This window comes from Cydia amplana, chromosome 19 (assembly GCF_948474715.1).
Source record: "Cydia amplana chromosome 19, ilCydAmpl1.1, whole genome shotgun sequence".
NCBI lineage: Eukaryota > Metazoa > Arthropoda > Insecta > Lepidoptera > Tortricidae > Cydia > Cydia amplana.
Genome location: NC_086087.1, coordinates 10,688,314 through 10,701,703, shown reverse-complemented (window position 1 = coordinate 10,701,703; position 13,390 = coordinate 10,688,314). Strand labels below are relative to the sequence as shown.

At 37.9% G+C, this 13,390-nt stretch overlaps 1 protein-coding gene across 1 annotated transcript; it reads right to left on the bottom strand.

The window, feature by feature from the left end:
- Positions 1–2,956: 2,956 nt before the first annotated feature.
- Positions 2,957–12,888, bottom strand: LOC134656811 (apoptosis-inducing factor 3). The gene is made up of 4 exons (XM_063512336.1): positions 12,843–12,888; positions 12,577–12,666; positions 11,537–11,871; positions 2,957–4,283 (listed from the first exon to the last, which is right to left on the bottom strand). The coding sequence occupies exons 2-4, from the start codon at positions 12,641–12,643 to the stop codon at positions 2,985–2,987; spliced, it is 1,701 nt and encodes a 566-aa protein (XP_063368406.1). The 5' UTR covers positions 12,644–12,666; positions 12,843–12,888; the 3' UTR covers positions 2,957–2,984.
- Positions 12,889–13,390: the final 502 nt, after the last annotated feature.

The following is a 13,390-nucleotide window of genomic DNA, read 5'->3' as shown; positions in this document are numbered from 1 at the left end:
TTCAGCGTTTTTGAAAATTCATCCCCTAACAGGGTTAAAAAGGGGTTGAAAGTTTGAACCCATTACAAGTGCTTTGAAACTTCTTAGAAAGACATAAATAGCCGATGACAAAAAAAGGAATTGCGACGTTATAGGTAATTCAACCCCTACGGGGGTAAAAAAGGGGATGAAACTTTGTCCTGGGGTGCAAATTTTATTTTAAGCTAGGACTTTGAAACTTCGTAAAAAGGTACTAAATTAAAAAACAAGAAAACTAATTTCTGCGTTTTCGAAAATTCATCCGCCGAGGTGGTAAAAACGGGGTTGAAAGTTTGTACGGAGATCAAATATTTTTGAGAGTGCGGGACTTGAATCTTTGTATTTTGGGATATTATTAGAAGACAGGAAAAGTTATTTCAGCGTTTTGTAAAATTCATCCCCTAACAGGGTTAAAAGGGGGTTGAAAGTTTGTATGGAGTTCAAATTTTATTTTAAGTTAGGAACTGGAAACTTCGTAAAAATATATGTTATTAAAATACAAGAAAACTAATTTCAGCGTTTTTGAATTATCATCCCCTAAAGTGGTAAAAAGGGGGTTGAAAGTTTGTATGGATATCAAACATTTTTTCGAACGCGGGACTTGAATCTTTGTATTTCGGGATATTATTAAAATACAGGAAAAATAATTTCAGCGTTTTGTAAAATTCATCCCCCAACAGGGTTAAAAAGGGGTTGAAAGTTTTAATCCATTACAAATGCTTTGAAACTTCTTAGAAAGGCATAATAGCCGATTACAAAAAAAAGTAATTGCTACGTTTTTGGAAATTCAACCCCTAAGGGGGATAAAACAGGATGAAAGTTCGTCTTAGGGTGCAAATTTTATTTTAAGCTAGGAACTTGAAACTTTGCAAAAGGGTATTAAATTAAGATACAAGAAAACCAATTTCAGCGTTTTTGAAAATTCATCCCCTAAGGTGGTGAAAAAGGGGTTGGAAGTTTGTATGGATATCAAACATTTTTTCGAACGCGTGACTTGAATCTTTCTATTTGAGGATATTATTAGAAGACAGGAAAAGTTATTTTAGCGTTTTGTAAAATTCATCCTCTAACAGGGTTAAAACAGGGGGTTGAAAGTTTGTATAGGGTTCAAATTTTATTTAAAGCTACAAACTTGAAACTTCGTAAAAATGTATTTTATCAAAAGAGAAGAAAACTAATTTCAGAGATTTTGATAATTCATCCCCCGAGGTGGTGAAAAAGGGGTTGAAAATTTGTTTGGAGGCCAAACATTTTTTTGAGTGCGGGACTTGAATCGTTGTATAAAGGCATATTATTAGAATACAAGAAAAATAATTTCAGCTTTTAAAAAATCATCCCCTAAAATGATTAAAAAGGGGTTGAAAGTTTGTATAGGGTTCAAATTTTATTTAAAGCTAGGAACTTCAAACTTCGTAAATAGGTAGTTAGGTAGTAGGTTTTATTAAATAGAGGACATGAAAATCTTCTAAGGGGGTTTAGAGGGATTATATCGAGGACAATTTTATTCAGTTAGGGGCTTGAAACTTCGTAGGTTGTGAAAGACAAGTCTCATGCGTTGTATAATATTAATAATTAACAAATGATTAACCGTCCTACCGCAATCACTTGCTGCACAATGTTCTAAGCTAATGTAGAATATATAACCACCAATATACAAATCCACGCGTACGAAGTCGCGGGCAACAGCTAGTTCTTATATAAATCCTATAACCTATAACCCTAATGTAATAAAAGTTCTTAACCTTTTGGACGCCAATGACCGATATATACGCACCGCAGGTCCAACGCCAAAGACGTATTAATCGGTCATAGACCACAGAGCAACATAGACCTAGGTGCATATGCATAAAGTTCAATTTCAGTTTTGACACTTTGATGACGTGGCGTCTGAGAGACAGCTTTTATGTTTGACACGGCGTCGAAAATGTTAAAGTAAGGTCTCTGGCCATAAATATTAAAAAGATTCAATATTACAATCTGCAACAAATATTGCAACTGAAAAATAAGCAATATTTAAGTATATCTTTTAATACTAAAACAATGCAGTTTATGCAGCGAAATCTTATCCAGTGCACGAACTTTAGTACAATTTGTGAACAACACCAGACATGAAATTGTCACGTTTTTAAAGCATATAAAGATAAAGTTTAGTAACATATATTATGGTGTTCAATTAAATGTGCAACATATTTTGTATGTAGGTACTTGTGTCTTGTCACAATGTTAAGTTTCATTTTTCTTTACATACATGACAAACATAGGTACATGAGTCATGTACTATGACATATGTTGCATTGGCATGCATGTGTGGATTGCTACCTCACTTGTTGACATTTTACATTATTTAGGGTGTTGTTAAATATCACTGATTTAGTGGAATCATTTTGAACATCATAAGATCATTATTGGCTATTATAGAAACTAGGCATTACAATTTATACACTGAAAAAACTCATCCGATAACTATAGTTCGTTTTTTTAGCATTAGAAAGAACTTGAAAGAAGGTAAGCGATTTTGACATGTCTTTTAATTGAAAAACACTTTTTAAAAATCAATAACTATTACTTATGAAAGCAGAAGACTATAAAAGATCGTATTAGATTCGTAATTGTTACATATTTACCGTAACTTATTTTTAAAATGTGTTTTTCAATTAAAAGACACATAAAGATTGTTTACCTTATTTCTAATGCTAAAAAAACGAACTATAGGTACCAATATCAACACTTAACAAATTCAGTTTCTCTTCTTCAAAATCTTCAGAAATAAGACATCGTGATCTTACTGAGTAGCATCTCATTGTTGTGCTTGAGAACATTAATAAACCTACAATTTAATGTTAAAATAATACTTTTAATTTCAAGTTGAAATTTACTTCACTTCGGGAACTAATATAAAAAATCTCTTAAATAATTATTATCAAGTTTTCATAAGTATATTCGACCAACCAAACATCCTATTGAAATTAATTAATATTTTTGGTCCACGCAAAAGCGTCATCTTTGAGGTCCTTCCTGAACAGAGATTTCCCTTGATGTAAGTACTCCGCAAACTGGGACACGACCGGGTCCCTCATGCAGGACGCCACGGCAATCACCTTGTCCTTCTCATCGAAAAAGAAAATGACGAACTTGAGGCCAGCGATATCGCCATCTATCATCGTGCTAGCCGGGCGCCCGCACCCAGCGTAGCGAATAGACTTCCCGAATACCATAGTCCAGAAGTATGGAACTGTTCTTAAAGGCGCTTCCCTCTTCAGAATGTTCAAAGCTGCCACTCGTCCATGGTACTGAGCTAAGCCAATATGACCTATGCTCATTTGTTTGTTCTCGTAACTGTACACGGGAGCGTACGCGATATCACCACCGGCATAAATATGTTTGATATTAGTTTCCAACTTATCGTTGACGTTAACCGCGCCGTTGGGTTGCAAAGCGATACCGGTATCTCTTAAAAAGTCTGTGTAGTAGGTAGTTCCCACACCCAAAATGAGCATATCGGCTTGCAATGTGGTCCCGTTGGCGAGTTCCACCGATTTGATAACACCGTTCTCACCGTTGCATTTCACGATTGTGGTTTGGAAATGGAACGTCACACCGTTCTCTTCAAACAGCTTTTGGAGGCTCTGGCCTATCTCTCTACCAAACACGAGCCCTAAAGGCGCGTCGTCTTTCCCAACGACAGTCATGGACTTTGCTTTCTTAACACAAGACGAGGCTATTTCAAGACCGATGAAACTCAAGCCTAAAACGACTACGTTCTTATCTCCGCCCTCACCTAAAGCATTCAAAATATCCATTGAATCCTGAAAGTCTCTGACAGTGAATATATTCTTAAGATCAATGCCAGGTACATCAGGCACACGGGGTTTGCATCCGGTGGCCAAATACAAAGAATTATAAGACAGTTTGGAGCCGTTGCTCAGATGTACTAGTTTCGCATCAGGCTCGACTTTAACGGCCTCTGTGTCTGTGATAACATGAATATTCGATCCACTGTAATATTCCTGTGTCCTTGCTTGGAGTTTCTCTATGTCGGTGGCTGTTCCTATCTTGGACACTTTGATCCTGTCGTAGGGGAGGAAGTGTTCCCTGGCGACGATGGTGATGCGGCCGCGGTAGCCCTCGGCGCGGAGGGTCTCGGCGCAGGTGGCGCCCGAGGGGCCGCCGCCCACGATGACCACGGAGGAGCCGTCGGCGCTGCAGGGGCTGCCGAGGTCCTTGATGCGCTTGTTGCTCTTTAGGTCGCTGATCTTGGCGCGTACCTGAAGCAGAGAGGCGGTTTATATTAGTATGTAGTAGGAACGCTTGTACGCACATTTCATCAAATGACAACCAAAACTCGATAATTATTAATTAGGTATACTACAAGAACTTCAGAGCCATAGTGAACCGTACTAGTAACAAAACAAGGTTGATTTTTGTTTAATTATTTTTATGCAATTAGTGGGTTTTGCTTTGTGATTTGACTATATGCAGATATCGTTCTAGAAGCCGACAGCACACCCGTAGTTGGGTTACCTTGACAGTGTATTCAACGACGCAGTGCATTTTGGCGTTGGCGATGGCGTATGTTATAGTTGACGATACAATTTGCACCGATTCGCCATAAAAGCTGTTCGAGAGACTAGATACCTATCGTGATGTGTAAATGAGTCTTACGTCAAGTTAAGCTTAGTCATTATAAGAATTGACTACCTATTTCCTGTAGGTACCTACTTATTCAGTTTTAATGTTTAAAGTTGCCTCATTAACCATAAAATTGGGGACCCCGGTTCTTATTAGATTCATGCTTTCTGCCATGGGAGTAAGGGACGACCAGTGGAGCGCCCAGAACAGTATATGGAGTGTATCACACGTGTGATACTAGGGCGCTCCATGGGTTAAAATTAGTTAGGGATAGAAGCAGCACTAGTGGCAATAAATGTAAAAAGTAACGTCAATTTCCACTCATGTTAGAAAGTATATGACATGCTCTTGTGGTTCTGAAAATAGGTAGTAATTAAGATTTTGTTTCGAGTTTCCGTGTGTAAGATATCTTAGATATCGCAGTGTAAAAGACTGCACGTACATTGTATTTAAAGTAAGTAACTGAAATAGGTGTTGTCTTTAATCATTTTCATGCATAAAAGTCTGCAAATTGAGTCAGAGAACCATTTGGCCGGAACTAATAAGTAAACAATCTCACTCATATGAACACGTTCTTGTGATTCAGCCACATTTTATGAGTTATTACTATTAGGTACCTACTATAACAACCTACAGTTGAGACGGTCGACCTTCAGATTATTGAGTCACCGTTGTGAACTAGTAAACCGCTCCGAATTCGGTCAAACAGGCTGACCCTGGCCACATTGATTGGTGTTGACAGGTGTACTAGATACAGGGCTTACAGGGCATACATGAATATGTTTAGCAAACTTTTAAAACTTAACGTACACTTCTTATACAAAATGTAACTAAAAATTATAACTACAATAATCTAACTAAATCAAAACATATCTTCTAGGAGACACAAACGCAAAATTTTGTAAAAATTATCAACAATACCTATGACGCACGGACGCACATCACATCAGACATCAATTTTTTTAATCACCTATGACAAAGTTACAAAGTCATTCTTTAAATTGAGGAAACACAATTATTTTACAGCCCAGTGTAAAACAATTACAGACCTTCCTCAAGTTCTTATAACGTTTATTATATTAGGTAGGTAGTCGTATTTGGTATCTGGTAATGGTATTAGTATTAGCAGTGCCGGCTCGGGCCCTTGATCAGTATAGAGCGAAATCGGGTTTTGGCGCCCTTCGTTGAAGTTTTCAAGCGTATTTTGGGCCCCCGCCACACTTGCGTCTTTTAAAACTTTTTTTTCTCATTTGCTATTCTGGCGCCCCCCTTGCCATCCGGCGCCTAGAGCGGCCGCTCCACTCGCTCTACCCTAGATCCGGGCCGTAATTAGGTAATGTTTGTCTTTTAAACTTTAATTTATAATTTTAAATTTTTAAACTATAATTTTCCTCGTTTACCTACTATTAGATAGACAGTAGACACATTACCTAAACTACTGTTTAGATACTTATCAAGTTGCAACTCACGAGCCATTTGAGTATGTGAGTATGTGTAGGTAAGTACCTACTAGTTTAGTTTGGCTTCACCTGGCAGCTTTTTGAAGTGAAAACTTCTTTAGCGGCGCTGGGCACTTTTTGAGGTGGGGAAAAAATGATAAACTCGAGACAGCGTAAGGCGATCACGTGACCGTAAGGCGATCACGTGACCGTAAGGTTTAGATGGCATTTAAATCAATAAAGAAAAACTCAATGACATTACATGAAAAAGGTTCTAATCTTGTACGGGCTGAAATACGAGGATCTCACAGTTACATTCTAACTTTATATCACTCGCTAATAAAAGTGAACTCTAGTACTGGTGAATAAAACTCAAAATATCATTACCAACTATATTTAGATGCGAGGTCTGCAAGGTAACTTTACAATTTCTATTCGAATTTTAAACAATTAACGCTACAAATTTAAGCTCACTGGCCAGCAATTTCGGAACTAAAGTTTTTCAATAGAAAGGAGGATGGGTCAATGCTGCAGATATTTTGGACTAGTCATTGAGTTTTCACTTCTGTCGGCACTCCCGGAGTGCAACCCGTTGTTTTTACTTATTTCAAAATTTTACATGTATTATATATATTGTTTACCACTTCTAACCCAGGTACTGCAGTCTGCATCATTGTTTATAATGTTCATTATAAAACGATGGCAAAAAAGGCAGTTTACGAATATGACATCATCGCCTACTAATAACATATGATGTAGGTACTCGTTTAAGCCACCTGACAACTGTAATGCATCAAAGGACGTTTAGGACAAGAAAATAGCTCCCCAGTCCAGTGGCCCAGAATAAGTTTTTGATTGTACTTTTATTTTAGTAGACATCTATTTATTAGAAACCCGAATCATCTCGTCCCACTCTAACGCACGAGTCGTATGAAACGATCTCTGTCTCGCTCATTAGTAGTCATTAGACTGCTATAAAGCTTTAGTTTCCTCCGAAAGCGGTGCCGTCATATATAGCGGCCGTCTCCATACAAATACTACGACATCTATACTCAGTGCCAATCTTGATGAGTAAATAATAGGTAATAGCACTCCCCGTTATTATATATTATTATGCTGCAATTCATTGAAAATTAGGGTTGACAAAATTATCTACCCGTCTACCATATTAGGATAGACAGAGTTCGTGATTCTGAGTGGAAATAATATTAAAATATCAACTTTAAATAGAAAGGCCCAATTATGATTAAATTATAGTTAAGTCGAAGTTATGTATATGTAATACAGGCAAAATTAGGGTTAACCCTTATTTTCAACAAACTGCAACATTGATAATAAACAGGGTTTGGTAATGACATTTTTACTTCGGCATCATGGGAACTGAAAGATATCATTTCGACGAGACGTCATATCGATGGTAAATTGGTAATCAATCACACTGATAAATTTAATTGATTGGCATTTTTAATCGATAATAATCATTTAAAGATTAAATTGTTTATTAGTAATGTCACCCCTATCCCCAGACAGATAGTTACCAAATATGTATTACTATATAATCCTTAAATACGAATATTATAAATGCGAAAGAACTCTGTCTGTTGACCGTCGTCGTTTTATCTGTTTTGTAAACCGATTAAGATGAAATTTGGTAATTATGCAGCCCGGGGAAGGACATAGGGTAGTTTTTATCAAATCATTATCATTCCACCCAGACGAAGTCGCGGGCAGAAGCGAGATATAAATGTGAATATAACTCTCTATAGCTGGTCAACCAAATCTTGTCAGTAAAAAAAGGCGCGAAATTAAAATTTTCTATGGGACGATATCCCTTCGCGCCTACATTTTTCAAATTTGCCGCCTTTTTCTACTGTCAAGATCTGGTTGACCAAGTATATCTGTGTTACTTCTTCACGATTAGGTAAATTTTTAACTGATTTGGATGAAATTTCGCATCGAGATAGTTTGATTCCGGGAGGGAATATGACAGTTTTTATCACAGGAATCGTCATTCTACGCAGACGAAATCGCAGGTAGAAGCTAGTTTTATAATAAACATTTTTTTCCCTCATTCGCAGACGTTTTTGCTTGTTATTGACCAATAATGAATGTCAAATTAAAGTAGGGCAGTAGGGCATTAGTTTTTTATACAGTATTTAATACAGCTAAGTATATTGATAAATAATTATTAATGGGAACAGATCCGTTCCCAATATTTATGTAGGGGGTTGCAATGGAATGAAAGAATGCAGCGATATCGCACGATCCTCTCATTTTTAATTAAATTCCTTCACGTAATACCCTGCTTTCTTTTATTTCCCCGAGGTCGATCTTCTGAGGCGTTCCTAGTAGAATGTAAAGAAATATTCAAAACGAATTCAGATTAAGTATACTCAATATACTCATATGTACTCAATTTGGTGTATACCTAAACCTATACAGAGTGGTCCAGAAATATATTGATTTCCGCGTGGTCAGTGCTCAACATATTTATTAGCTGTTTGGTGATTTATTATGTAATATCTGGGACACAGAGCTTTGCTCGGAAAACATATCAAAACTGAACAAAAGAGCCGTTTCCGAGATCCCTGAAATATATATATTATGTACAAGAATTGCTCGTTTAAAGGTAGGTATATGATTTATGTTTCAGGGACGATAAGTTTCTTGAGGTTACCTGCATTCTACATTATTATAATATGGAGTATGGACTACTAATATAATAGGTACCTACAATCGATTTCCGCATCTGGCCTGCCAGGTCAACAACATTGTGACCTCTACCGAGACTACTTGTCAAGTATTGATTAGAATGAAAGATAAGTTTTAACACCTTTACCAGTATTATTAAGGTCAAGCCTAAATTATATTTAAAAAAATGTCTATCGCTGCCTGCCTTTTTGTTTGGATTGGAGTCACTTGAAAATAACAATAGGTAGTGTGATTAAAGTTGAAGGGATAGGGATGTTTACAAAAACAACATAACTGACTACACTGGTTGACACCTGAAACGATTAACAATGTTCTTAAAAAAGTGACAACCGCTCTAAGCAGTTATTGTTGTTTTTGTAAACATTCCTTCAATTGTAAGATCTGGCGGTCTAGCATGAGTTGCGTTCTCGCGCGCGACTCCATAAATCTAGCGCCACTTCAAGTATGGAGTCGCGCGCGAGAACGCAACTCATGCTAGACCGCCTGGTGCTGCGGGCTGCAATCGAATTGGTTCTTGGAACCTAGCTAGGCGTCCTCCATGAATGTACGTCATACAACATTTCGAGATCTAAGTTCTTGTACTAGTTGGCATGCTACGCTACGCACCAGGATGGTACTAGAATAAGCCCGGAATACGCTAGAAATCGACAAATATTTGAAAGATGCCACAACGGAAACAGACTAAGTAATGTAGGTATGATTTTTTTGTAAACATGAGTGTTGCGAATGCAATAAGTTAAAATTAGACACGATCCGTCGTCTGTCTGACGGCATATGAACAATTCCGTTCAACGTAAACACTATTAGAACTCACTTCATATTTATATACCTACCTGTTTTACATTTTTAAAATGTGAAATTATGCTAATGGTCCATGGCCAGAAAGCTCATAGCTTGTTGCTTTGGCAACGTGTCTGTCTCTTGAGTGACTATTGAAAACCTTATATTTTATAGGGTTTTAATTCGACTCTTCTTACAAATCGAAAGAAGCTTGGCTCAAAGCTTACGGCCCCTCTACACGATGGGCCATCATACTGGCCCACTAAGATGGCCCAGTGTGTAGAGAGGGTAGTGGTGACGGATGGCTTATGGCGCGGCGGGATGGCGATGGGATGGCCACGGTGTAGGTTTTTCGTCCGCACATCAAAGTTAGTGGGCCAGCGATGGTGCGTAGGTACGCATCTACACGTGGCCCATTCCATAGTGCGTGCTCCCAACCATCGTTTGGCCATCTCGCTGGTCCAGCGATGGGCCCTCGTGTAGTGGAGCCATAACCACAGCATGGCCATCTCGCTGGGACATCGTTAGATTACACTTTATCTAGGTTGCCTCGGTTACATACATATCTACATCTCTGTCTCTTGGGTAACGTAAGGTCAGGTTAAATTGACCCAAGAGAGAGTTACTTTGGCCCACGTAATAAGCACATACTCATAGAAGGGTTTAGACCCTTCCAAAAATATAAAAATGTGAATGGCTATATTAGGTATCTCTAAACTTATAACATTCGTTTTCCAGAATGTATGTTTAAGAACTAGTTTTTTGGGTTCAGTAGCCATTTTGCAAATAAATCCCTGATAGTTTCGTCGCTTCCGTTCGCATGGAACAAGCATTTTACGTTGAAACTAGAAATAATTATAAAATTAATCGCTATTTTACGAACTATTCTTAGTGATGTCATGTGTGAGCTAATCTTATCGTCTGACTAGGTTTTGGGGTTTTTGTAGATTAACATATTTGGGCGCGGTTTGTTCAAAGGAAAAGGAGGAAAACGCGGGAAACGATCGTGGCTAAATAGTAGAGGTACAATTAGTCAATTAAGTCGCGGACAGGTGACAGGAGGCACGTGACTGGCGGCGCGGGCAGCGGACTGCGACCGCTGTCGACCCTGTCGTCTAAAACAGCCATTCAAGTACATATATACATTTTGATCGGATCCCACAGTGCCGATCGGCGCAGGCGGTGGTTCGCGCGACTCGATCAAAATGTATAGACTTGAGTTGAGTGAATCTGTTATAGACGACAGAGGTTCCGCTGCCCGCGCCGCCAGTCGCTTGCGTCCAGTTCGCGGCCTTATGCTTATGAAATTATCACTTCATACAAGACGGCAGGTAAGCCGTGATAGGTAAAATTTGACCTCCGATTATATGATAACCAGTACATGACACATAAGATAGCGCGCCAGATATTATTCACAGTACATTTCTGTAATACAGTCAAAGTTTTTTGCAGCTCAATTGCTAATAATAGGTATATTAGTCAAGGCAATTCTACCATAGTATGAGGGACGTGAAAAATGTTGAACAAATTTACTTATCGCAATGTTAGCGTTTAAAATACTGCATAGTCAGTCCCCTCCTTCCTCTATTGCGATATTTACGTGGGTATCACACTGACGCAGAGGGCCTAGAGGCCTACCGCGAACCATGAACGAAGTTTTGCCTCTCTGATGCACTTATAAATTCCAAATTCGTATGTAAGTATGAAATGGGACAGAGAGGCAAAGACTTCGTTAGAGGTTCGCGGTAGGCCCGTGTAGGACACAGTCAAAGAATTTAATTTCCGACCCATTTTATACCTTGTCACAGTGAGTGACAATCAATATGAAAGTCGCTAGAGAGTGACCTCATACTATTGTCATTGTGACAAAGTACAATATGGGTAGGAAATTAAAGCATTTGAATGTACTAATCTACCTAACCTACTTCAGTCAGTATAATAAGTCTTTAAGGACTCACTTTGACTTCTCCTTTTTCAGTAACTGTAACCTTGTAGCACGGCAGTGAATCAAAGCCAGGAAACTCTTCAATATCCCCCGTCTTGATGTTGAAGCAAGCTCCATGCCACTGGCACCTTATCCTCCCGTCTCCAAGAGCCCCAGACACCAGCGGAGCCCCATAATGAGTGCACTTAGTGCCCAAGGCACTGAATTCCCCTTTCTGTTTGACGAGCAGCACTTTTCCTTCATCTCCGATATCGAAGACTTTCATTTCATTGTCTTTCAAGTCATCTTGATTGCAGACAACTGACTCTACATAGTTGTTGGTTGATTCCAAGCGGGAAATGGTGCCACCTAAAAAAAATATTTTTACCTACTAGGTTTTGTATGGAAATGCAGACAAGCTAGTGACTAAAATAAATAAAAAAATATATAATTGATAATATATGAAAAATATATAATATATGATTGTTGTTATTCAAGTAGGTACCTACAGTAATATATTTACAGTACATATGGGGCTACTTTTCCGCACTAGTGCGTAAAATAGCACTTTTCGTGCGTATGTCGAAACTTTAAAGTGCCATATGTACTGTAAAACGTTGTTCGATACACGTGCGAATAGGTAATTCGCAACTCGTGTCGATTTAAAACACTCCCTTCGGTCGTGTTTTAATTTATCGCCACTCGTTTCGAATTTCCTCTTTTTCGCACTTGTATCGAAAATAACTATTTTTTTATGTCCTGAATATTTTATTAACCAATTCTTCATACTGTCTCCTGGGTCACTTTTGTAAGGTCACCACGCAATACATTAAAATTAAGTTAGTATAAAAACTATGCATATTCATCATAAGTGGGTAGATATCTTTTAAGATAATGTGTGTATATGTTGTTTTGTAACTTTAGTAACACTCAACACTGGTTCAGGTATTAAGGTTTGAAATTAACACTGAATCTTATTAAACTCGCGGTCACGGCCGTCACAGATGCTTATTCGGTTTACCTACCTTTTAATTACAACATATAAACAAGAATAATAAAAATTATAGTACTCACGTCTTTCATTGGTTTCCCTGCTTGATGTGGAGTTTATATTACAAGTCCGCGAAAATGAGGTACCCATTTTATTAGTATTTACTACTGAACCTGTGAACCAATATTATTTAAACTAATAAGATTAATTTGAATTTCGCTCTATTTTTCTTAGACCTTCATAAGATTATACGATAAGAACTCCGATCAATTGTAACAACAACTTATGTAGAATAAAAAGCGTAGTGTGTAATGTCTATTAGTAACATAAATTAAGGGAAAGGAATTACCTTGAACAATACGTCTAACGACCTTGTTCAAGAAACCACTTCTGCTGCAAAACACGACCATATTAAAAAAGTGGTACGCAGCTGTCAAATGACTGTCACATTTTTCTGTTGCCAGCTCAATCGTTTTAGCCTGACTTCAGGGAAAAATAAAGAATCATTTAACTAGTGGCTCTGTGAGCTGTAGACCTCGCGAGCATAGCTTATTGGGACCGTGCACGATGACAGCGCCACACAGCGGTTTGATCAATCAACAATACAAAGATTTTAATTTATTAAAAAAAATTACGAAGTTTAAGTGAAAAAAAAAATACAAAAAGTTATGTCTTACTGGGGATCGAACCCAGACTTTCTGTGTGCAAACAAAAAAAGCGATTGTTTACAAAATGCGCCATGATAGTTCTTAGCTAAGCTAACGAAATTCGGCTACTCATTCTCGAGTACAAACTAAATATCTAAATACCGCCTAAACCAGCAATACAATTTTTCTGAATTTTTTGCAATTTACTATGTAAATATGTCTCAAAAAGAAAATACTCTTATGATATCGA

Bases quoted from the DNA above. Each gene is read 5' to 3' on its own strand.
- LOC134656811 (XM_063512336.1), bottom strand. From the start codon at position 12,643: ATGGGTACCTCATTTTCGCGGACTTGTAATATAAACTCCACATCAAGC. The intron at 11,872-12,576 runs GTGAGTACTATA...TATTTTTTTTAG, and splicing joins CAGGGAAACCAATGAAAGAC to GTGGCACCATTTCCCGCTTG. The intron at 4,284-11,536 runs GTGAGTCCTTAA...TCTCTGCTTCAG, and splicing joins CTGAAAAAGGAGAAGTCAAA to GTACGCGCCAAGATCAGCGA.